The sequence below is a fragment of the Ursus americanus genome, chromosome 21 (assembly GCF_024610735.1).
Source record: "Ursus americanus isolate L20-20 chromosome 21, mUrsAme1.1.p, whole genome shotgun sequence".
NCBI lineage: Eukaryota > Metazoa > Chordata > Mammalia > Carnivora > Ursidae > Ursus > Ursus americanus.
The window spans coordinates 35,452,498-35,478,883 of NC_142147.1; the positions used below are offsets into that span (position 1 = coordinate 35,452,498).

Sequence of the window (26,386 nt, forward strand, 5' to 3'; positions counted from 1 at the left end):
CCACAGTACTCTCTCCTTATCTGCAGAGCATATGTTCCAAGACCCTGAGTGGATGCCTGAAATCCTAGGTTGTGCTGAACCAGATAGGGACGATCGTTTTTCCTATGCATACATACCTATGTAAAGTTTAATTTATAAATTAGGCACAGTAAGAGATTAACAGCAATAATGAAATAATGGAACAATTAAAACAATATACTATACGGCATGTGATTGTGTTCTCTCTCCCCCGAAATATCTTATTGTACTGTACTCACCCTTCCTCTCGTGGTGACGTGAGATGATAAAATGCCTCCATGATGAGAAGGAATGAGGGGAATGATGGACACATTTGATGTGACATCAGGCTGCTGTTGACCTTCCGACACCATGTCAGAAGGAGGAGCATTAAATTCCCGACTGTGGTTGACCACAGGTAACAGAAAGCACAAAAATCAAAACCGCGAATAAGGGCAGATCACTTCCAACTGTACACTCAACGACAGCATGTTGCTAGGTCGAAATCAGCCACAGTAGGAGTACAGTTAAGCCACCGAGAGTGACAAACACTACAAACCAGGAGAATCTGTTGTTAAGCATTCTAGATACACCACTCCTTGTAATTCATTGTTTTAGAAAAACATATCTAGAATTGACTAATTATTGCCAAACCGTGATGTGCCAGGCCCTGAATTAGTAGCTGGGAGAAAAAGCTCTAAACAAGACAAGGTCCCTGACTTCATGGAGCTCGAATGGTCAGAGTTAATAAAGCCAGTAAACAAGTAATCAATAAACAAGAATATTACGGACTATGATAAGTGCTGGGGGGAAAAAGAACCGCATCGGTTATTTATTGCTCCATAACAAATTACCCAAAACTTAATGACTTCACACAATAGGTATTTGTTATCTCACAGTTTCTGTGTTTGGGAGTCTGGGCGTGGCTCAGCTGTGTCGTCCACGTCATGGGCTCTCACAAAACCGCAATCCATGTGCCTGCCTTGAATTTGCGGTGTCATCAGAAGGTTTGACTGGGAAGGAGCCACTCCCAGGCGCATTCGGGAGGGGGGCAGAGCATTCAGTACCTTTGGACTGTTCCTGGAGGCCACACTCAGTTTCTTGCTACATCTTAAAAAGACTTTCCAAAGGGCACCTGGGTGGCTCAGTCGGTTAAGCATCTGCCTTCGGCTCAGGTCATGATCTCGGGGTCCTGGGATTGAGCCCCATGTTGGGCTCCCTGCTCAGCGGGAGCCTGTTTCTCCCTCTCCTCCCTGCTCGTGCTCTCTCTTGCTATCTCTGTCTCTGTCTTTAATAAATAAATAAATAAAATCTTTTTTAAAAAATAAATTTAAAAAAATGAAGGACTTTGCAAAGATTCTATTGCACGATGACAGCAGTCCTCTACAGAGGACTTCCATACGGCAGCCTCTGTGCTCAGCGCTTTATGTTCCCTACTTTGATCCTCCCTTACTCTGCAAGTATTATTTCTCCCCTCCCATTTTACAGGTGAGGAAACTGAGTCAGTAACAAGCTAAGTAACTTGACTGGATGATTCAGCCGCTGAGTGGTGGGGCCGCTCCCTAAGTGCTTGTAAGGTCCATTCGTGTGCAGTCAGCTCCCTCCCTTCGTGGGGCTTCAGTGCTGCAAAGAATGACCAGGGGCAAATGAGCAGGAATGAGGCTGGAAGTAGTAGAGTTAGAAAATCCAAAGACAGTGCCTCCAGCCGTGAGGGGGGCTGTGGCTGTGCCTCCGAGTGCTGGCGGGCCCCTGGCTTTTGTCTGAAACACTCCCTGGACCGCGGCTTCAAGGGAGCTGAGAACACTCTGCACAGTTGGGCCATGCATGACAGTTCACTGTACCTTTTCTTTTTTTTTTTTAAGATTTTATTTATTTATTTGACAGACAGCACATAAGCACAAGCAGCGGGGAGGGGCAGAGGGATAGGGAGAAGCAGGCTTCCCACTGAGCAGGGAGCCCAATGTGGGACTGGATCCCAGGACCCTGGGATCACGACCTAAGCCGAAGGCAGATGCTTAACCTACTGAGTCACCCAGGGGCCCCTCACTGTACCTTTTGACAACGAGGGTTTCACAGAAGTCTGAGCTGGATTGCATCTTCCTCAGAAGAACTTCAGAACACACTAGAACAAGAAAGTCCTAGTATCAACGGAGTCAAGCTCCACATCCAAGCTCAAGAGCCAAAAGTCTCACGAGGGCATCAAACATGTAAGGAAGGGAAAGATTTCTGAGACTCTTACTACCAATTAAAGTAAACAAAATTGGAAGGAAAAAAGAAGTAGACGTGGAAATGCCAAACTTGAGATAAAGCAGGCTACCATGGGAAGAAATCCAGTCTGGACAAAGTGAAAAGAGACGTGTGGACATCGTTCGAGACAAGGCGAGAGAACGACGGGGTGCTGTGTGGGTTAATGGCAAAACCTTTCTCCATGTAACGTTTCTTCGTCCATTTCCCTCCACAACTACCATTATGCTTGTTATTAGTGATAAATGTTCCGTTAAATGCATCCTCGTATGATGTCGCTGGAGCCGTGCAAAACATCAAGGGTTCAGTGATTGATTATGTGCAATTTTTGCCATTTTTAATGACATGGCTTGATTCTTGTTTTTTCAAGATGAAATGTTTGGTTTTTAAATCAGTGTGATCAGTGAACCTGGCCTGTGGCTGTGGAGATCCACCCAAGGCTCTCTCTTGTAGATACACCACCTTCCTTTTGTTTCTGGGCTATCTATTAACTGGTAGCTTGTGGACATGCAGGCGAAGGTAGCAAATACAGTACAAAGTTCATGACTACAGCATTCAAACCAAGAGAGCCCCTCGACTCTTCGATATGTCTTACAGATCAAAGAGCTTAAAATAAAATCAGAGCAGCCAATTTAATTTTCCCGGTTTTGGACACAGTGCATTTCTTGGTCAGAATAATATCCTATCGCCTTGAGCTAGAGCTCCCCAAAGTATAAGCCGTTCCCTGAGAATAAATGACTCTGGTTTGGAAATGCCACTGATATGCTCAGACCTCTGAGATAGAATTTGGTTCGGGAAACAGTAATATATCATCATTAACGGTAATGAAAGTAAATCGCCCACCTTGTTGGCTGAGTACTGGCTGGGAGGTGGGGTCAAAAGCATGGTCCTTGCCCTTGAAAACTGTCATCCACGTGGGGAGCTAGTAAATGGGCATTCAAAATACAACCAAACAGGAGACATAGCTTTCATATTAGTCAGGGTAGGCTGAGCACTGTAATCGACTTGCCTTAAACCTAAGGAATGCTTTGTGTCTTGTCCATCGCAGTCTGAACCAGGTGGGCAAAGTGGCTCTGCTCCACACAGTCATTTGGAGATCCAGGCTTCTCCCCTTCTGGGAAATGGAAAACACGGAGGATTAATGTGGGAGGTTTAGGGGCCCCACCAGTGTCACTTCTGCCGTTATTCCATTGGCCGGAATCGTTCCCACGAGTTCACCTGGCAGTCTTGCTGTATGCCCGGAAGTCAAAAAGAAATAGGATCTGGTGAACAAGTAACATTGGCTTCATCCCAGGTCCCTTCAGGTGCAGGGGATGGAAACTGATTCTGGCTGGCTTCCATGCCCAAAAGGCTTGTCCAAGCAAACCCTGGAGTGCGTTGTAGACCTGAGGCAAGAGTCAGAGCTGGAAGGCAGTATGGTCCCAGATCTCGGCCGCACAGCTCCCATCTTTCTGCTTAGAGCAGTGCCATCAGCCTAATGCAGCCGGAAAGGCTCTGTTGGAGTTGACCACACCCATGTCCCCAACAAACCCTAAACCATATTGAGAGAAATAAACACAAGAATCAGGTGAGGTCCTTGTCCTGAGAGATAGCAGCTTGGTCTTGAGGGGGCAGAGGGGCTTCCAACCCTGTCACCGAGTGACAGAACGGCTGGACAGCCGAGGTCTCTGCCCCCAGAGGCAGAGCGCCTTCCTCGTGGGTAGAGAGAGACCTATTTCTCAGCATCAGCGGTCCTTCCTAAAAAATGGGGCAGCTGTGGGCTGCTTCGGAGTCTTTTCTAGCAGAGGAACCAGGCAAGTGACCACCGTGTGGTAGAGAAATGAGCACGTGTACGTATACTTCAAGTGAGGGTGACCACAGGAGCTAGGGATTTATGGAGAACTTCCCAGAGAAGGCTCCGCTGGCATGGGAAGTGGGTCAGAGGTGAATGGAAGAAGGTATCCCAGTTGTGTAAGAGCGAGGGGATTGAGGTGACGTTCTCTCCAAGTCTTTTACCTTTCCATGGAGGCTGTTTTTATTATTGGTTGGTTTTTGCTATTGCTGTCATTGCAAAAGCAACACTGTGTATCGCAGGAAAGAAATACCCCAAAATACTGATCAGCCAATGGACTTGTTATCTTAAGAGTCGCTTTTAAGGAAGAAAACTTGAAGACACCTCAATGAGGGGCTATCCAGTAGGGAAGGGCTGAGTGAATGGTGGCGGGTCCAGACCGTGGGCTCAAACACAGGGGTGAAAACGAACAGACAGACCGGTGAGCCCTGGGACAACAGTGATAGGGCAGGAATACTTGCACAGCTGTGTGCATGGTATCACTTGTTTAAAGATGTGTGCATATAAAGTGTGTGTGTGTGTGTGTATGAGCGTGTGTAACGTGTGGGGAAAAGGAAGGGGACAACGGACCACAAATGGTAATTGCCTCTCAGAGGCAGGGCTGGGGAAAGGTGGAGGACAGTCCTCACTTTCCGCTCTGGAAGCGACCATATTGTTTCTATTTTCCTTATAATAACTGGGTATTATTGTATACCAAGAATAAAAAGAAGTGTAAGTAAGAGCCTAAAGTTTGCCAGAAAATTGAGACTTTGGGAACATCTCATCCCAAATCACACAATCTATCTCCTTAATTATCTAATTGATTTTTGACAAGGTTAATCAATCTATTTCTCATCACTGTCATAAAGTTTTATGTACTTCAGGAGATGGGAATTGGCCGGTTCATGTTTTAAACTTACGTATAAAATGTGTTCAGTTACAAGAGAGTCAAGCCAAAGCGCCCTTCCTTCGAGCTATCCCAAGAATTCGTGCGTGTCTCTGCTTAGCCACGACTCTGCTTTGTTGCTTTTATTCGCAACTATGCCTGTGCTCGACCCTGAAACTTCCCTTGGCTCCTTGAAGAAATGACCCTGTTTTCCCATCCCTGTATCCCCAGCCCACAGCACAATATTGAGACTAGATGTTTAATAACTTCCAGTTAAATGGATGCAAAAACTAATGAAGGAAAAAATTAGAATAACTTTCTCTGGTCCAAAAACAAAAATGTTTCTGAGGAGGGAAAAAGGAAAAATAATATATGCACGAGATGATTGGAATGCTGTTGTGAAGAGCCTATTGTGATACTGTGGGATCATACAATAGCTCTCATACTTTCTTGCAAATAACCAGATAATTGATTACAGCATTATTTGCAGTATTAGTCAAAACTCCCTTGTTGCTACTCATGGAACATTTAATTTAGATGTCTTAGGGAAAGGAGAAATTTATTAGCCCATGGAACTCACAAAATATGAGGGGGAAATTCTGCCTTCAAGGATCACTATTAAATGGCTCGAATAAGGTTGAAAGGACTCCATCTCTACCTCCGGTGGTTCTGTGTTGTCTTCTCTCTCAAGCTGACTTTCTCTGTGTGCTTGCAAATGGCCACTACCAGCTCCAGATTTGCATCCGAACTCCCCCACGTCCAACAGAAAGAGAACTCCTTCTACCTAAGAGTCCTAAAAGAAGTACATCCTGGAATTTTGAGTTTCAGTCCTGGCTGGCCTAACTTGGGTAACATGCTCATCACAAGGTCATGGGAAGGGGAGACCCTGATTGTCCAGGCCTGAGCCACATGACCATCCCTCCATCACGGATAGACTCAACCCTACCTGAGCTGCACCAGGGCTGAGAGTGAGGAAGGGGTAAGGCCCCTCAAGGAATGAGGGCATGGGTCCAAGGGGAAGAGGGAGTGGACACTGGGAAAGCAGAGCAGCATGTGTCTGCTACAGTTGGTGCTTGAGGCCGTCCTGTGGCGTGTGTGCATTGTAACCTGCACTGTGTGTTGGAGCAGGGCAATGCTGGGAGGAATTCACAGCCATGTTAGATCATGATCTCACAACTATACTCGGCCCCCAGTTTGCTTCATGGCGCAAGATCAGCTGTTCTTTAGGGAGAAGCCATGCCCAGGATCATACACTAAATGTTCTAGCAGGACTGATAGGAAAATTGGGCAGATCTTCTAAGTAAGCAGTACTGAAATAGGAATACAGACAACCCATGAACAACAGCGGTTTCCGCTGTGTGGATTAAACATGGATTTCTTTCAATAAATACAGCACAACACTATATATGTATTTTCTCTTCCTTATGATTTTCTCAACGTTTTCTTTTGTCTAGCTTACTTTATTGTGAGAATTTTGTATGTAATACATATAACATACAAAATATGTGTCAATCAATTATTTATGTTATCAGTAAGGCCTCCAGTCAACAGTAGGCTATTAGTAAATAGCTTTTTGGGAAGTCATGTTATACGTGGATTTTCAACAGCATGGGGGTTGGGCGCCCCTAACTCCCACATTGTTCAAGGGTCAACTGTAAAGAACCTTAAAATTTTTACATTCTTTGACTGACTTCTTGGAATCTCGCATTCAAAAAACAAATAGTCAAGGTATATTGAAAGCTTCTTGAATAAGGATGTTAGTAGCAGTATGATTTGAAATTGTCAAAAATTTTTAGAGACTAGAAATAACCTAAAGTCCTAATAAGAGAAGATGATGAAGTAAATTATAAATTATGCGTATCATTATATTTTATGCAACCCTGATGTCAGGAAATGATATTGGTAAATAATATTACATGGGGAACGTGGCTATTGAGTTTGCCATGATCTCTTCAATATCAGAAAAGCTCATAATTTCTAATTTTTATGATTCAATGCTTCCAAAATCATGTAATGTTTTATTAGAAAAGTAAAAATATTATACTAGAAATTAGACCTGGCTAGTGGTTGTATGTCCAGAGACACTCAGGAAAGATTTTGAAAATGGGCCCAATTTACTGGTTTCATATGGTCCAGCTGCAGAATTTATGGCAAATAGTAAATCCAATCCAACTTGTGGGTGATGATAAGTAGAAAGTCACTCACATTAAGCTGATGATTTTCCAGCTTCAGCTTGAGAGTAGATGGAGCTGAACCAGGCACAACTAGAATCATCCAGAACAAGATTTGGTGTTAAATTCCATTTGCACTCAGCAGTTAGAGAATTGTGTGACCTTCCATCCCGGTGGAGCTCATTTCACAATACATTCATGTATCCAATCAGCATATGTACACCTTAAACATACACAATCTTACATGCCAACTATATTTCAATAAAGCTGGGGAGTGGAGAACATTGTGAATAATCCTGTCCAAGGACTGTCTCAGCATCCCCCTCCTTCTCTCAAATTTAAGCATTTAGAGCCTTCCAAACCATACATCAGAACTCCTACTCCTTAAGTTAGTAGCTCAGAAGCTCTTCGTTAAGAAACAACCAATTAAATGCCCTAGGGAGCCAAACACCCTTTAAAAATACTGGAAAGTTGTGGGGATGGTTAGCATTGAGCTATTAAAATTTACCGTGTAAACTTTTGGTTTTAGAAGGAAATTCTAGATCCCCACTGTGTTTTTGGTTTTTGCTTCCCATGGTATTTCTTAATTATTGGTTGGTATAAGCAATAGCCTTTGAAGCTGTCATACCAGCAGGACGATTTGCGACTGGTAGGACCTTTCATTTTTGTTATTGAAGGTGACTCAACTTGAACTCTGTGAGTGATTAAGAAAACACTCTGAAATGGTTTAAGCAAATAAGGAAAATTAATGCTGTAATTAGCTAAAAAGTCCATAGGCAAGACTGGCTTTGGGCATGGCATGATGAAGTGATCCAGTGCAATCACTGGGAAACATTTCCTTTTCTCCAGAAGACTGGCTTCATTCTCAGATGGAGTTCCCCACCCCAGCCCAGCTGTGGTCGTGAGATAGGTCATCCAGCTCCCAGGCCAAATGCTTCCGGGCTCATACCACAGGGACACAGAGCTTCCTTCTCCCAAGGAATGTCAAACACAGGTCCTGAGCCTGGATGCATCACCATGTCCCTGGGATGGCATACACTTGCTGCTTCTAATCAGGGCTCGTCCCAAAATTTGGCCGGGTGGAGGTTGGGGAATGGCAGTCCAACCCAAACCACATGGGCAAAGAATAAGTGATGGGCAGGTCCCCAAAGAAAAGTGGGGTGCTCCTTACCAGGAAAAGAATGGGGGGCTGTTGGCCAAGACAAGCAAATCCATCCCAGAAGACAATGTAAAGGCAGGGGTTGTTATTTATGAGTCTCGGGGTCAGAGCCAGTTGGTTAGTCGTTTTGAGTGTTTAAACAGGGAAGAATAGCTGTCAAAATATTCATGGATTAAAATGCATCTTCCAAAGTTAACATAACATGAGAGACCAGGGGCTCCTGGGTGGCACAGCGGTTAAGCGTCTGCCTTCGGCTCAGGGCGTGATCCCGGCGTTATAGGATCGAGCCCCACATCAGGCTCCTCCGCTGGGAGCCTGCTTCTTCCTCTCCCACTCCCCCTGCTTGTGTTCCCTCTCTCGCTGGCTGTCTCTCTCTCTGTCAAATAAATAAATAAAATCTTAAAAAAAAAAAAAACATGAGAGACCAAATGACTCAAATGACATGAAAGAAATGCAGTACAAGTGACTCTAAACCTCAACTGGAATTTTTTTCACCTGCAAAACGGGAACCATAAGTGGGCCTTAACACACTTGTTGGAAAGATTAAGTACAAAATCCAGTACCCAGTGCTGGCTAGCGGGTCGTTCAGTAAACGAGACCTCCCAGAGCTGCCATCTTTGCCCCAGTCTCATCATCATACTTAACCTCCATTGTAGATCAGTTTCATGAGGTCACTGTGAAATGACATAAGTGGGTGTAAACGTCAAACATGCACTGTATACCCAAAGCCTGGAAATGAAACAGCCTGGAATGTATCGAATGCCCCCTTAAAATAGGGACAGAAAACAGATTGCATCCCCACAACTGTGTCCAGTCTATGAATCGTGACAGTCTTGTATTGGAGAGATTCCAAAGGCACAGCAATGCAGAACAGGTGCAGGCTCAGTGGGTGTGAGATGCCTGCCCTGACCGGGGAGGGGGGGTACACAGCCCCCCACGACACCTATATTCCAGGTGGCAGCCCAAACCTAAATGCCATCTTGTCTGTTGTGTTTTTGCTTTATAGACTCTGGAAAATCCCAAGTATGAATTGATCATCGAGGCCCAAGACATGGCTGGACTGGATGTTGGGTTAACAGGCACGGCCACGGCGACAATCATGATCGATGACAAAAATGATCACTCTCCAAAATTCACCAAGAAAGAGGTAAACGCCCGCCGCCCACCTCCCCGGCTGTTCACAGCCATGATTGCTGATCAGTATTAATTCCATGTACTACAGCCCCTGCTGGCTCCCGGTTTGCAAATGAAAACCCTCCTTGTGGGAGAGGGGGTGTTGTTTTTCTCTTTCATACTTTTTCATGTTTGTGTCTTTTGTGTGTACGTAAAGCTGAAAAGAGCATTGTGAGAACAAAAGCACTGAATCTTGTTAAAGTCCATAAGAAAATACCTTTTAATGCCAAAGTGCCATTTTCCTAGTTTTATCGGTGTTATTTAGCGCTGAGTTATGTGAGGCCCATTGTGATTTTAGCATAACAATAAGTATTTTTTTCAGCAAGGACAGATTGAGAAGCCAGACGGAACAGCAGCGAGAAGGTAAAGCAGATTTTCTTGGCAATAACAAGGTGGCCCAGGAACGTATAAATAACAACTGAGTTGGCTTGTCCGGAAGAGCCATTATTTATTTTCGGCTCTTGTGCTTTTATGATTATGGATCATGGTTGCCGGTCCCCATTTATTGCAACAGAGCAATGTTTGGGGACGGGCTGAGTACACAAAATTACATTCAGTTACTGCATTTGTATCCAAACCAGGAAGTTATTTGCACCACGCATCTGATGGTAATATGCTAACACTGTGGTTTCTTTGGGGGTCAGGGCCAGAGCCAAGGATTTGACACCCCTCTTACTGACCAAGAGCATAGAATCAGTAAAGATAGCCTTTGTCATTGGTTGAGCCTTTGCTGTGAGTCCGCCACCACCAACGGGGCTCTCCACCTGCTATTCTTTGCCTCATTTGACTGCGTGAGTTTGGTTTCATTAACCGCTCTTTACCAGTAAAGGAGCTTATTATCAGCTCAAAGAGTCTGGATAACTGCTCCAAGATCAAGGTCAGAGTCAGTGACTGAAATGGGATGTGAACACAGGTCCCAGGGAGCCATGCAACTAACTGCAGTCTTACCCTTCCTTATCTGTGGTTCATGTTTTCCACCCTCCCTGACATTCAGAAAAAAAGGTGCATGTCTGGATTTGCAGTTGCCCCACCCCTCCTTCGAGAGTCCCAGGGCTACTCTAGATGGCTCAGAAGAGGTGGACGCTCTGGTTCCCCAGTGCCCTCTCCACCCCAGTAGCCCTGCATGCATGACGCACTCAGGGTGGAAATATTTCCCTCTCCCAGGAGGGTCTTGGGCACTCAGGATTCCAGCCTCCACATGGCACACGCCAAAGTAGATGATATGGCTTCATTCTTTTGTTCCCCTTGATGTGTTCCTGTGACTGCTGAAACAGATCCCTCACTCTTCCTGAGTTGCCCAAACTGGTATTCCAAAAAACTAGTTCCACGAGTTACATCACTGTGAGGCAGGGGAAGACTTCAGGGTCAACTGAATGTGGGGAACACTGAGTTGAATAGAAAAAAGATTCCTTTTACTGTAGCATTCCCAGGTACCTTTAAAATGCTTTGTTTCACTAAGAGGGGCAGGTATAGTCCGCAGAGTTTTTCAAACTTATTTGGCCTGGGGAAATAACTTTTCCTGGGCCACCTCATCATGTTTCACTGAGCTGGTGTCCCATGGAACATTCACTGGGGATACTGGTATACCTGCACAATTTCTATTTCCAAAAAAAGTACTAAAGGCATGTTTTCATATTCAATATAGACATAGTAATGAAAATAAAAATTGCCTAACCCCAATCTAAAATAAGAAGACTTATCAATATTACCAGGTGTGTGAGACTAATTAGTTACTTCAGTGCAGCCCTGAATTTAGCTCCTGTAACTCAGGAAAAAAACAAGCGTGTGCCTAGTCATGAACTAAATACTATGAGGGAGAGATTTGTGGTGTTGTTGTTAATACCAATGACTCCAAGGAAAAATTTACCATAGATCTTAAGTAAAGAGTAAGAGACACTGAATAGTGTCGTGGAAAATATATTCACCTGTGGATATCAGCAGAAGCGCAGGACTTCTCTTCAAATGGACATCGGATAACAAGCTTGAGCTTCCCACAGGGCAGAGGTGATGTCTCGACTCATATAGAGATATAAGTAATAAAATGAGAGGAATAGGTAACTAGCAAGTCCATGAAACTCTCCCTCTTGGGTATCAGATGTCCCAAAGTAGTCTTTGTCCATTGTTGGATAAATGAATTTCAAAGTTAGATTTTCTAACATATTCCTGAAAGGCTGATTTCTTTGTTGTTGAAAAGGGATTCATACATTTTGGATGCCAGGATTGCCAGAGGTAGTATAACACAGAGGGGAAGAGATGGGTTCTGGAACCAGAACCAGATTCAAATCCCACCATGGTTATGAGCATGTTAACCATCTACGTCCTAGTTTCTTCACCGTTGATGGGGCTGACAATAAATCCTACCTCATTAGGTTCTTGTGACTATGAAATGAGCCGGTGGTGGAAGGCATTTAGATTGTGCTGGTCACCTACTTTTCTCTAGTGTGTTGGTGATGAGAATGGTGGTAATGAGGAAGGTGATGGTGAGGACAGTGGTAGGATGAAAGCAGTGATGAAGAAGATGGCCGTGAGCAAGATGGTGGTGGTGAGCAAGATGATGATATGATGATGACAATGTTTCTAAAATGTAAAAGGTCAGCTGACATTCTTAATCCAAAGAGGCATCTCTTCCCATGTTGAAAGGCTGCTGTTTTCCTCTAATGTGATCTACGAATCTGCTCATTTGAAATCAGTGGTTAAGACCCTGGAGTTCAAGGGGAGAAGGAATTCTGGAGGAGAGGTGGCAGAATCAGTAAAATGCATCACTATGAACAAAAGCAAAACAGAACAAGAAAATCCTGATGGGGGGGAAGGAGAAGTCCTGAGGAGAGCTCAGCCCAATGCATTGGTCTCTGGGATGTGGAAGAGATAGGACAATAGGATATACAAGGAACAGAGAAGAAACATGGCACTTGTAATTTTGAAGCTGAAACAGTAGAGATGAAAGTCAAGGTTTAATCATTCCAGAAGGGAAATGGTGGTCATTCGGGTTTGAGGATGTCTAGAAAAATTGTCCAAGAAGATGTTGTCTTACATAAGTTTCTATATATTTTAGGACATTTCTTAGGAAGTTCATAGGAATATATGGTTGTTTTGTTGGTTTGTTCGTTTTAATTCTTTTTGACGTGATCTTCCATCTGTAGAAATAATAGTTTTGTTATCTATTTGAAAGAGAAGTTATATGTGGCCACAAATAAGAGTGACTGGGGAAAACGTTGTGTTAAGGGAGGTAGGGGTATAGTTTCTTTCATGTGAGAATGTGTAGGCAGACAGTCCCAGGCCAATGTGCTGACACCATGACATCACCAGTGTCCCTGAGTCCTCTTATCTTTCTTCTCTACCTTCTCCAAGGCTGCCTCATAGTACAACAGGGTCACTGCAGCACCAGCCATCTTGTCCACATCACAGGAAGAAAGAAACAGGAAATGAGAAGGGCAAAGAAGGACCTGCCACCTAAGTAAATGTCATTTGAAGAACTTCCCCAGAAACCCACACACTTCTGCTTGCATCTCCTTAGCCTCCCTCATCTATAAGGGAGCCTGTGAAATAATTCCATCTTGAGTTGGCATGTTGCTGCTCTGGACAATTTGGGGTTGTTTCTGAGGAAGGACATATTTTAAAGATTATTTTTAAAAGTAAGTTCTTAGCACAAAGTCAGCTCATCTTTGCGTTCCATTGTGTTTGTTTCCACGGACTATAAGCTTGCTGAGAGGCAAGGCTACATCTCTCTTATTCTCGGTCAGGGTCCCGGTAGGCACTCAATAATTCAGTACTTGATGAATGCTTCCTGAAGGTCATCTTAATATTAGAACTGTGTCACCAGATAGGATGAGCCACGGTCATACTTAAAATTAATACATGAATTTGATTTTTATCATTGACTTTTGCTAATATTTGGGTTGGAAGCTCTTATCTCTCTATGGAGAGTCCTCTTTGATTTTCCTAATAGTTTTTACACAAAGATTCTACTAAATGTTAGTTTCAAATACTGAGTTTTTCTTCATTTTTCCAATCAATTTTCAGGTTTTACCTTAATATGGCAATTAGTGGTTTAAACTTCATAACTTAGGATTTTTTTTGGCTATTTGATGAATTCTAAGGTAAATGTTGCTACATTTGAGCTATCACGTACAACATCTGTAATAAAAATGGCATACAACTTAAAAGGTCCTATCCTCTAGCTGGCAGATGAGAGATGGGTAAACACTGTGGTTTTCATAGAGGAGTGAAGGTAAATGGCATGAACAGGAAGCCGGCAAGCTGAAACTGAGCCACGGGCAGATGCTTGCATTGGGTTATTGAGTGGGTGTGGAGGGTCGTTCTCCAAATCCTAAAAGCCAGTGTCGGGTTTTCAGAAACCTTGATGCGTTGGGAATCTTATTTTTCTTTGGACTATTAGCTGTTATAATAAAAACGTTTTATTAGTTAACTGTCTAATTCACCCTGTAATGGCTTTACTCTTACACGTTTGATGGCAAACTCTGTGGTCTCATCTTTATATAACTATGTAATACCACTTCTGTAGAAAGAGAACAAAAAGTCTAATCTGTCCCCTGGTAGGGTTGATTTCAACTTGCTCTGTATGATTGAGATTTGAGAAACATGTTTTTTCACCTTCACAACACATTTCATCATTGGAAAACTCATGTAAACTTTGAGAAGTGTTAAATTTGAGAAAATATCAGGTTTCTCATTCAAGTGTGTATACATAACACACACACAATTATATACAATATACACAAATATGTAGTTGTACGATTTCAAAAACTTTTGTGTCAATTGATGATACTTGTTAACCATGTCATCCATGGGGGTCATGTATGCCCTTGTTTTGAGGCATATTAAGAGTTTTATATTACCTTTATTGATGTTGACATGACAGATTAAATCATAAGAAACTTAAGTCTTTACCAATGTGTTCATCATGGTTCACTTCTCTTCTTTATTGGTTTATCAGGCAATCAAGGAGCTATTTTATTTATTGTGTTAGAAATTTACTTTTTGCTCTTAATGAATGATCTGATGCAGAATGGTGTCAGGATAATATCTATTTATTTCATTCCTTAACTTTGCCACTTCTGCTTCACATTCCATTAAGTATTTTTAATAAATTTTTAAAGATATAATTCACATACCATAAAGTTCACCCTTTTAAAATTTTAAATCATTGGCTTTTAGTAGACTCACAAAGTTATGCAGCCATCACCACTATCTAACTCCAAAACATTCCATCACCCCAAAGACACCCCATGCCCGTTAGCATTCACTCCCCATCCCCACTTCCCCACAACCCCTAGCAACTACTAACCTTGTATTTCTATGGACTTGCTTATACTGGACCATGTCATATAAATGGAGTCATGCAAAATGTGACCTTTTGTTACTTGCTTCTTTCACGTATGTGTTCAAACTTCCTCCACATTGTAGCATGTATCAGAACTTCATTCCTTTTTATGGCTGAATAATACTCTCTTCTGTGAATTTACAACATTTTGTTTATCCATTCATCCACTGATGGATATTTGGGCTGTTTCAGTTTTTTGCTGTTGTGAATAATGCTACTATGAACATTCATGTATAATCCACTAAATTTTTATCCAAATTTTCTCTCAATTCCTTAATAGTCAGAAAGAAAAAGAGGTGACCTACGGTATTGCTCCAAATTAGGAGTTTATAATTGCTTACTCATTTTATCAAAACATTCCACATGGAACACTACATCAAAAACTAAGGATGTACTATATGGTGACTAACATAACAAAAAAAATTTGTTTTTAATTTCAAGATGCCTTTCTAAATTGCAATTAAGATGGCTAACTCAAGTTTTATGGCCTTTTTAAAAATAAACATGTAACTTTCAAACAGAAAAAGTACACAAATATTGAGTGATTTTGTGATTCGTGAGTCAAATGCGAAACCCAAATCAAGAAACGGAACCTGATCAGCAGCTCAGGAACTTCCTAAAATCCCTCTCACTCACCACTGCCTAAACGTATATTGCTTAATTCCACATACTTAGGATTTATTGACAGCTAGTTTAATTCCACTGTGGTTGGAGAACATACTGATACAGTTATAGTCCTTTGCTATTTCTTGAGACTTGTTTTACAACCCAGAATATGATCAGTTTCGATAAAGGGCCCAAGTGCACATGAAAACAATGTGAAGTCTACAGTTGTTTAATATTATTGTTCAAATCCTCTACATATTTTGTTTGTTAATCTTTTTATTCTATCAGGTACTGAAACAATAGATATGATATCTATAATTATAGATATATCTGTTTCTCCTGTTAGTTGTATCAAATTTTTCTTTGAATATTTGAAGCTGTTATTAAGTGCATACAAATTTAAAATTGTTAAATCTTCATGATGTTTTGATCTTTTATTATTACAAAACTTACTCTCTACCTCTGGAAATGCTTTTTGCTTTAACATTTACCTCATCTGGTATTAGAATAACTACTGTAGATTTCTTAAGGTTAGTATCCTCATGCTATATTTTTTCCATCCTTTCTTCTCTCAAGTTTTCTGTAATCTTATGTTAAAGTGCCTTTCTTACAAGCAGTGTATATTTGGGTTTTTATTTATCAGTTCTGATAATCCCAGGCTTTTCACTTGGATTATTTTGTCCATTTACATGTAATGCCAAGACCATATATGTGAGTTTAAACCTACCAATCCTAATATTTGTTTCCTATCTGAGCACCTTCATATTGTTCTTTTCTCTCATTTCTCACCTCTTTCTTAATTAATCCAGTATTTTTTATCATTTTATATTCTGCTCTAACTTATTTATTATAATTAATTTCCATATTCTTGTACTAGTTACTGAGAAATTGAAACAATTATCCTTGACTTACAAAATCTAATATAAATTTGCATTTTTACCACTTCCTGGATTCTTCAAGGACCTTAGAATGTTAGAACTCCCTTTTTCCCACTCCTGTCTTTTGGGATCTTGTTGTCCTGTTTTAATTCTACAAATACTTTACATTTTACAAAAATATTATTTTATTTAATAAGCATCCATTTGTTCACCCTTTATATTATTTCTTATCCCTTCATGTTTCTATGCTTCCACATGGGTTAATTTTCCTTCTGATTAAAGAATTCCTTTTAATTTTAAAAACACTGCAGGTCTGTGGTGAAAACTGTCTCATTTATTCTTATCATCTTTTCTTACCTGAATTTTTTATGCATATTTTCACTGGATGCAGAATCTCAGTTGATAATTATTTTCTTAAGACACTTTAAAGGTGCCATTTCATTGACTGCTGACATCAGTTAATGTTTTGGGTCAGCTATCAATATTACTTTCTTCTCCGCTGACAGAAATGTAGCTCTTTCCTCTGGCTTCTTTTAATAACATTTCTTTGCCTTTACTTTTCAACAGTTTTACCATGGCATGCTGAGGTATGGTTTACTTTGTGTTTACCATACTGTTCCCTAAGCATTTCACTTCATAACATAGCTTTTTAACTATTTCTTGACCCATTTTCTCTCCTTTCCTTAGACTCTAATTACATAGACTGTCTATGCTTCTGTTGACTTTTTTCCCAGTTCACAAATTCTCTCTTCTGCTATGTCTAATCTATTACACCCATCCAGCATACCCATCTATCAAGTTCTTAATTCTACTTATTGTACTTTAAATATAATTTCCATGAAATTATTTTATAGATAAAAATTCTCTGCTGTGATTTTCCATTGTATCCGTTTTTTAAACATTTTACTCAGAGTTACTTTAAATTCAATGTCTAATAACTCCAGTACCTGGATTACTTCTAGGTCTATTTCTATTTTCAGTATTTTTCACTTGTTTTTGATCATGTGTTATGGTCCCTTGGTCAGCCCATAACTTTTTTTAAAATTTAATTATGAATAACACATGTGAAATTTTTTAAAAGGGAATTTGGGACTCTGGTTGTCGTTATATTCCTCCAGAAAGGATTCCCTTTTACTTTCTGAAACCAATAAGAGTAGGAAAAGGTGACTTTAAATAAGTCTAGGACAGAGTTGATTTATGGTTGAGTTTCAGTCTTTTCTGAGGGCTAATCTAGTTCCTGGTTTCCCTTAGTCCTCAGGTGCAGCCTTTCTGGGGTCCTCACTGAAAGTCTGGTATGTTTACAAGTGTTCTTATACTTCAGAGACCCTGAATTCAGTTGTCCTCTCAGCCCCCACGAGATTGCTGGAAGCTCTGCCTGGCTTCCTGGCCACTTAGCCAGTGCTTCATGCTCAGATCTTCAGCCTTTTGTCCCTGCGCCGATACAATTTAGAAAATCCCTTAGGGATAAACTCCCATAGGATATTGGTCTTGGAGCTTCCCTCTCTGCACGATCCTGGAGTCTCAAGTTCTGGCTGCCTTGGTAGTCTCCAGTGCTTTCAAATAGGTGGGAGTTTTTGTGTTAAATACATATTCTCAAGTTATTCTAGATATGAGGGCCAGTCTAGGAGAAGTTTGCCCCAATCACCATCATCAAAGAAAAAAATCTAGATCAGCTGTTTAATCTGAAGCATCAAGGAAAAGCAATAGAGGTAAATATAGAATTCTCTGTGGCACAAAACAGCCTCACATCTTCATTAAAAATATGGATTAAAGAACTGTAACGAAATAGTTTATCAGTGCCCACACTCTCTCTTACTATTTGCTTCAAAATCAACTCATGTCAGTGACAAGTTTAAAAAATGTTTGTGTCTCCTCCTTGATATTGGTAACCAAGAAGAGACTCTAACTGCAAAAGAGTTGAGCTGTGTAATTAGTGGCAAGCTTCCTTTTCTGAGCCCCTCACTCTTGAATTGACATGAATACCTGGAGTTTCCTTACCTCTTGGATCTTCACTTGTTTTTGGTTGTTTGGTGGTTAGGAAATACCTTTTTGTGCCTTCTTTTACCAAAAGTCTATTTAAAGTGAATAGATTTATCCACTCCCCCAGAGTTCCATGTGATATGGTTGAGTGCTTTAAATGAAACTTTCCTGCCCTAAGAGTTTACCTCCCTTAGGAGAGCCCTTTAAATTCAGGCATGCCTGTGTCTAATCACTGACCACGTAATTACACATTCTGCTTGCCCAATATAGATTAATCCAGAAAACCAATCACATATTGCTTAGAAGATCAAACCCATTTCAATTATCTGACTCAAGTAACTTTTCTGGAGGGTGGAGTCCAAGACATTTTAACAACCAGATAAATCTTTAAAGATGATTAAATCTTATTCCAAATAGTCCATCCTCCCTCTTCCCATGAAGCTTTTTATAGCTGTCATGGTGAAATATAGGAGACTTTTTTCCATGATACTGTGAAATCACCTATCTGACAGTTTTCTAAGTGTCTGAAGTTTTAAATAAAACCAAACATACACTATTGGGATTTTATCCCATGCTTTATGCAGTGATGGGGGGAATCCCAATACGTGAAGAAATAGAATATTTGGAGAAAAGAGAACAGAATAATTTCAGTGCTCAGGTACCACCGATTTCCAACTACACAAACAGTAACATCACTTCTGATTACATCAGTTCCTGGTCCATCTTTGTCTGGGCCAACACCTTGTCCAAGGACTCCAGGATCCATCTACCGCGAATTGCATTCACAACTTCCCATCCCATAATTAATGAGGGGTTAGCTGCAAAACAGCCAATACCCACATCCCCCATTTATCTTCACTTAGAAAGGGTGAGTTCATTGCTTTCTTCTCCTGCACCAAGGTCATAGAAAAACATGAAATCATCAGCTAAAATTCCTAGTGTTCAAATTTCAGAAGTACTTGAAACAGCAGGTCAACAGCTGGATTTCTTAACTAAAGGAGAGTGAAGGGAAACATTTGTACAAATAAAAGCATGCTCTATAAATAGAAGCCATCATCCAAACAGGATTCTTCCAGCTAAGGAAAAGAGTGGTGTGTGCTTTCCTGAATTTAATTGTTCATAGACAGCAGGGTGAGAAATCTTGCGTTGTTGAAAATGCCTATGCCAATTAGAAACTGTGCGTGTGATGTCAAAACATCTGGATTTTTTTAAGTGAAAAAATGTAATCTGCCCCATGGCTGGTTCTTCGAGTCTCTTGTAGAGTTAGACCAGACAGCCAGATGATTTATTGCATTAATCACTCTTTTATAATTATATTCATGATGTGTTGATCCCCACCATCCCTGTGTGAACCTCTATGCAAATTCCATACTTCTGCTAACCCTCTGGTTATGCTCCGAGGGTCAGTAGCAACTCAGTGGCAATAAAAGCAATTTTTTACTACAGCTGGCAGAGTCTCACCACTGGGCCACTCCATAGCACAGTGGCCTCTGAAGACTTCATCCATCTGCTTCTATCAAATACAATATCTCACACTAAGAGCAACAACCACAAAGCTCTCAAACATATATATTTTTTAACTCTAAGAATATAACATTACTACACCTCCATGTGTAGCTTGCAGAATGAGAACTTACCTGTTCAAAAATAGAAAGCCAAGGGCAACCAAATGGCACATGTTGGAGAATGAAGTGTCCAAGGCACCACTGTACCTGGAAACTGTTTTGTACTGAACAGTGTTAGAAATAAGATCATTGGGTCTTTTGCATGGATGGTTTTAAATATCATCTACCTGGTGACAGCCTACTTTCAGGCCACACCGAAGCCCTATTTATTCCCCCAAAATGCCAAGCTTTGGTATGTCTCAGCGCCACTGTGCATTCTGTTTCCCTCTCCCTAGAATGCCTTTCTCTTCTTTTGTATCTGGAAAAGTCCAGTTTATCCTGCAAGACCCAAATTATAAATCCCCCAGAAAGGTTGTTTCTTCATCCTTCTTGTTCCTACGCACACTAGGCATCCCCCAGCACAGTATCATCATGTCACTGTGTAATCATGTACACATACAATGTCTCCCTAATACCATCTAAATGCTTTGGTATTTGGGGCACATCCTTTCCAATATTGTCTATAGGTCCAAGCACAGGGGTGACATCAAATGCTTAATTAGAGATGAGTTTATTATTCCTGCAGCAGATACTTATTACAGACTGTTGTGCTCAGCTTCTGATGTACTATTAAATATTATTCTAGTCCATACTATATATAGTGTTACATGTACACTAGTATACATTGTTGGGTAATATTCTATTATGTATTCTATTCTAATAGGTGCATATCCTACATGTAACACATTTTATTCTAACATGTAATGGGTAATATTGATCTTCTAATGTGCCATATAGTTAGATTACTTACTCGTTTATTGTCATTCTTCCCAAATGAGAATGCAAACTCCACAAGAAGGGACACTGGTCTCTTTTGTTCTCTGTTCCAGCCCCAGCGCCCAGCCTGCCATGTAGCGTATGACCAAATAAGAGCTGAACCAGTGGATAAATTAGAAATGTTTGACAGCAACCAACAGAGGCCATCGAAAAATTAAAGTGTCATGTGGTTGAGGGGGTTTGTGAAAGGATCTCATCCAACCCACCGGTTTTCGAGATAAGGGATGCCACTCAAGGCAGACAGCAGATCCCAGGCCAATCTTGCTGCAGCACGAAATGCTGCTGCTGGTGAAGGAAATCAAGGCCCTACAGTGACACGAAAGTCACGAACAATCCTGAGGTTTATCAGTTTTACTGTGCTTCATTGAAGAGTTCAATTCCTTCCCAGAAGTGAGTAAACGAATCTACATAGATTGTAGGGAGCCCTAAATGTACTTCTTACCAGTCAAGTTGAGAGAGAAAGAGAGAGAGAGAGAGAGAGGAGAGGAGGGAGAGAGAGAGAGGGAGAATGTTATTAAACAATGCATAAATGAGTCATCGGAGTGGGGACAAGCTCACCTTATGCCGTGAACTTACAAGAAGGAAAGGAAATATCCCACAGCTCCAGAGTTCTGTATGGGCACATTTTTCTAAGTGCGATTAGACGGAATAATCCAGAATTGATTTTAGTATATTCACATCTTTCCAAACTAAAATCTATTCAGTTACAGATTGAATATCCATTTCCCACTATTGGCAGCATTTTCTTTTGCTGTTGGCCTGCCCAGATCTAAGAAGATAGTGATTGATGACAAGGATCTTCGGAATGTATCTATGCTCGCATATCACACACCATAACGTTATACTGTTGCTTTTCAAAGTGCATTCATTCATTCATTCATTCACTCACCAGCCCATCCATTAGACGTGGATTCCATGCCTCCTCTTGCTCAGGCACTGTTAGGCTGGGATACAGAGCAGTGAGCACAACACAGCCCCTGACTTCATGAGGTTACAGGCTAGAGTGGAGACAACCAGCCAGAAAATAGCTTTGGATGGCCCCTGGTGATAAGATGGAATGGGGTGAAATCACCACAGCTGGGGACAATGTGGGTACCTACAATGACATGCTGGGAGGTCTCCTCTAAGGAGGCAACATTTATGATGACCACATTAGTGTCCTGGAGCTGCTGTCACAAAGTGCCACCCACCGTGTGGCTTGAACAACAGACCTTTATTCTCTGACCATTCTGGAAGCCAGAAGTCCAAGACCAAAGTGTCTGCAGGGTGGTTCCTTCTGCGGGAGAGTCTGTTCCTGCTGGTCTCTTAGCTTCCAGTGAGTTGCTGGCAATCTGGTGTTCAGGCTCATAGATCCATCACCTGATCTCTGCCCTCATCTGCACATGGCCTTCTCCCCATGTGCATGTCTGGGTCTAAATTTCCCCTTTTTGTAAGGACTGGTCATCATGGATTAGAGCCCACTCTGATACCCCATGTCAACTTGGTCACCTCTCTAGGGACCCTATCTCCAAGTAAGGTCACGTTCTGAGACACTGCTGGTTATGACTCTACCCTATCTTTTTTGGGGAGACACAAATTAACCCATAACAGTGAGACTTGGGGGGATGCAGAGGGTCCATGTGAAGACCCCAGTTCCGGGAAGACCCCCATGTCTTGCTTGCGGAACTGAGAGCTGTGCAGTGTCGCCAGAGCAGCACGAAATGGGACAGAGACCAGACAGGATGACAGGGACCAGGTCAAGACTTGGAACCCCTGTGCTGCCCATGAATATTACTGTTCCATGGGTGAATCGCTGGGCAAGAGGCTGCCGGGGAAGATGGCTCTGGTCACATGGGACCCCACCTTCTGGATCCTCAGATGGGGAACAATTACCAACCCTGAGACCAACACTGTTAGACATTTACATAGTCGTCTTTAAGTGTATGAAGACCATCCACACTCCACAAACTCTCTGTCACCTGCTTGCCTGGAAGGACCAGTGAAGAGGCTGTCATTGTCACTCTTGCACAGATGAGAGAGCTAAGGCGAAGCAAGGTGATCCCTTCCCAAAGTCACAGGGGAACTAGATGTTGAGATTCCAAACTTTGCATCTCCTTTTTCCTTGTAAATTCAAAGAGATGTCTTTCTTTGAGGGCGCAAGCCTCCCATCAGCAACAGCCAATGTGTAATGAGTTCTTCTCAAAGGCAAGACTAATCATTCCATCAGAAGTCCTGCCTGTCCAACTCTCCCTGGACCCGCTCTTTCATCCTCTCATTAAATAAGCATCCAGAAGCCAAACCAGGAATCACTCACTTGGCTTTATACGAGGCAGGGTCTGAGAGCTTTACATACACTCTGACGTTCACTCCTCCTGCCAGCCCTGAGAGGGGTACTCTTAACATCACGCCCATTTCATGCGTGTGGAGACTGAGGCTCAGAGAGCTGGAGAACATGCCTAGAGTCTACATTCCAAGCTCTCGACCCCGCAGTAAGCTGTTTCTGCACCATGAATGGGTTAACAGCCCGCCACTCAGTGCCAGCAGATCCCAACCTCAGAGCATTTCTGCCTGTTTCCGCCCAGCCCAGCGGTGACATCCTTAGTCCGTGGTCTTGCCCTTTAGGGCAGATCTCCAGGGTGTCTTGCTGGGGCTGTTCTTCAGAGAGAATCCATCCAGTTTTTCTCATTGCACATGTGCCCCCAGGGCTTGCCCAAGGAGCGGGTGTAAATCTCTGGGCTCAACTCGGCTTGAACACTTCAAACTTCACCTCACTGCCTCCTGCCTTCCTGTTCCTCACCTGCCTCTCCATTCAAACCAGGACAGTGTTTTGTGCAAGCCCTGGGTCTAACTGCGGCACACAGAAGACTTCTCTCCTGGTCTCACCAGGATGAGTCTAAGCTACTCCCTCCCGCTCCACACTTTCTTCAAATTAAAAAAAAGAGGGGAGAGGTTTTTTCATAGCCGGTGGATGTGATCAGCAGCCTTGTATCTTTATGTTGGTAGGTCCAGTGGCAAATATAAGAATCACCTCTTAGGAGCAAAGAATAGATGAAAAACATTTTTATCCATAATACCACCCTTTTTGAGCTAGCAGTTACTATGTAAGTATCTGGGAAGCGCTCTTCTAAAGGCTGTAGGTATCATGAATCATTTCTCACAATAGCCTTAAGGCAGAAGGACTCTTATCACCCGCATCTGATAGATAAGGAAACTGAGGCATGGGGAAGTTAAGAAACATGCCTGAGGCGCGGTGGGGCAGGGACCCAACTCAGCCTGCCTGGGTCCAGAGCCCAGCTCTCAACTGGTACATGAGACTCACTTTCTGAGTTTCTACATGTGTTTCTGGCTCTTTGGGATTCAGAAATAAAAGCCAGGCCCCTGACAAGCTAGCCTTCTGAGACCCCGATGACAGGGCCAAGTGCTCTCTGTTGAGCACAGCAACATTCCTGGAAAGAAATTGAGTTCTACTTTATATACACGCATGTGCACATCTCATCTGAAATCATCCTGCGTCACCGTCAATGGCTAATAATGGTACACTAATTATTAGATCTCACGATTGAAATCCAGGTTTTGCTCACTGGAGAATTTGGGGAAAGGCCTATAAAGCAAGAAAAACTTTGGTTCATTAACGAGGGTCATTTTTATACTAGTCTGTCATCTCTGATAACAATTTTTAAATCTTTTAAATTTATTACTGTCGTTACTGCAGTTCCATAGTCATTAATGAGGTAATGTCCTTCTTCAAGTTCACCAGGCTTTGTGCACTTGACGTACTCGTTCTGAGTTAGCAGGGTTGCTGGTGGTCTCCGCACTTTCATTCCACACATGGTAATCCAACACGATGGGACCAAAGGCTAGAGATTGAAGCTAGATGGGCAAGTCCTGGTCTTCTTGAGGCTTAGCAGGGAGGACAGACATTAAAGTATTGCAAGAGGGATGCATCCCACAAATGAGTTCTGAGAGTTTCAGGAACATGACCTGGTCCAGGTGGAAAGGTGAGGTTGCAAAATAATGTCTCCCCCTTTGAATGTTGACTTTGCTACCTAAAGTGAGGAGAGATGCTGTCTGGCATAGCTCACTTGGGGCAGAGCCTGCGGGCAGGTGCAAATGCCCTGAGGCTCACGAGAGGCCTGGGAGGGACTGAGTGAAGGAGCCCAAGCTAGCTGGTATAGCGTAAGCACAGAGAGGCGCCGGAGAGGGGGCCCACCTTCCATGAGTCTGTTCCCCCAGCCACAGGCCTCCAGGGGCCATGCACTTCCCTTAGCTCCCCCACATTGCCCAGTCAGAATTAACTGGCTCTCTCTTACTGGTGCCTCTCCAGAGTTTTGCTCCTGCCCCAGTCACAGCGTCCATCACAGCGTGAGTTGGGTCAGCATCATAGGTATCCATTCTGCCTCCTCCAGACTGGAGCTCCCTGAGGGCAGACACAGTGTCCTTTGTCACAACCTCCCCCTTCGGTCACAGGGCAACGTACACAGAGGGAGCACAGAGAATATTTGTTGCATTAAATCAAATCGAACAAACAGCGCTCTTTCCCGACAGCTCTGCAAATAGGAACAGATGCCTTTGCTAATCGCCGCTGGATGCATGGTTTAACACAGGTTCAATTCAGCGCTGTAGATCTATATATCAGAGCCAGAACCGGTCAGCTGTCTGGTTTATAATAGCCAAGCACTGGCCTCCCACACGTTGGGCACTGGGCCCTGTCGCTCAGAGGAAAGCCTCAACAAACCCCAGCAAATTGAATTGACCACTTGTACCAGCCTCGTATAGAAATGGTCGAAATACCGTTTTCCTTCAGCTCTGGGAAATTGAAAGGACAAATCAATTAGAGTAAGGCTGAGACTAGAGGTCCGCTCTTCCTCAAGAATATCTGCTTTTAGTTCTCCAGAGTTGAAGCTCCTCTGCTTGCACTCATTCAGTTGCTGAAGACAGAAACCCACTGTGAACTAACGGGAGCATATCCCAGAATGCATGGGTACCCATCACTGGGGGATGCACGGGTACCCATCACTGGGGGATGCACGGGTACCCAGCGCTGGGGGATGCACGGGTACCCATCACTGGGGAAGTCTAAGGGCTTTCTGACCCCAGGCTGCCTCCAGGGTTCTGAGAGCATCATCAGAACACTATCTCAATGCCACTCCATCTCTCAGCCATGCTTGTCTGTCCCTGTTGGCTTTTTTCCCTGGTAGGCTGTCTCCTCGTGGCAGGTAAGATGGCTTCTTGTGGCCCTAAGCTCATGTCCCCATGGCTTAGGTACAAAGAAAGACACATAACCCCTGCTGCCCAGATCCAAACGCTAATCTCCTAGAAAGACTTTGACTGGTGTTCCTGGGTCCCAAGGCCCCCTCAGTCCAGACAGAGAGCCAGGAAATGATGAGACAGTTGGCTCACCCCAGGTCACCGGCTCACCTCTGAGGAAGGAAAGTGAGGACTGTGTTGACAGCACCAGCTTGACCCCAAGGGATGAGGTGAGGTTCATCCAAAGAAAGGAACACCGGCAGCTAGAACTACACTTTCCGTCCACTCCAGAGCCTGTTTGAAAGGGACTCCGTTGGCATAGCCCGCTCATCATAAGCAGGGGTGCACTGCGGCCACCTTGCACCGGCTTTGCAAGAGTTGGTTGAGCATCTCTTCCCAGCTCCACATTCAGTGACGTGACGCTGGCAGCCTGAAGCCGGCCGTGGTGGGTACGACACCGCAGACATGGCACGA

At 42.8% G+C, this 26,386-nt stretch overlaps 1 protein-coding gene across 1 annotated transcript in view; it reads left to right on the forward strand.

Moving 5' to 3' along the window:
• The window catches only part of CDH13 (cadherin 13), a 984,218-nt gene that overhangs the window by 836,980 nt on the left and 120,852 nt on the right, over positions 1-26,386 (forward strand). Inside the window, exon 8 of the mRNA XM_045796090.2 lies at positions 9,274-9,414. Within this exon, the coding sequence (XP_045652046.2) occupies positions 9,274-9,414 (141 nt within the window). The remainder of the gene's footprint in view (positions 1-9,273; positions 9,415-26,386) is intronic.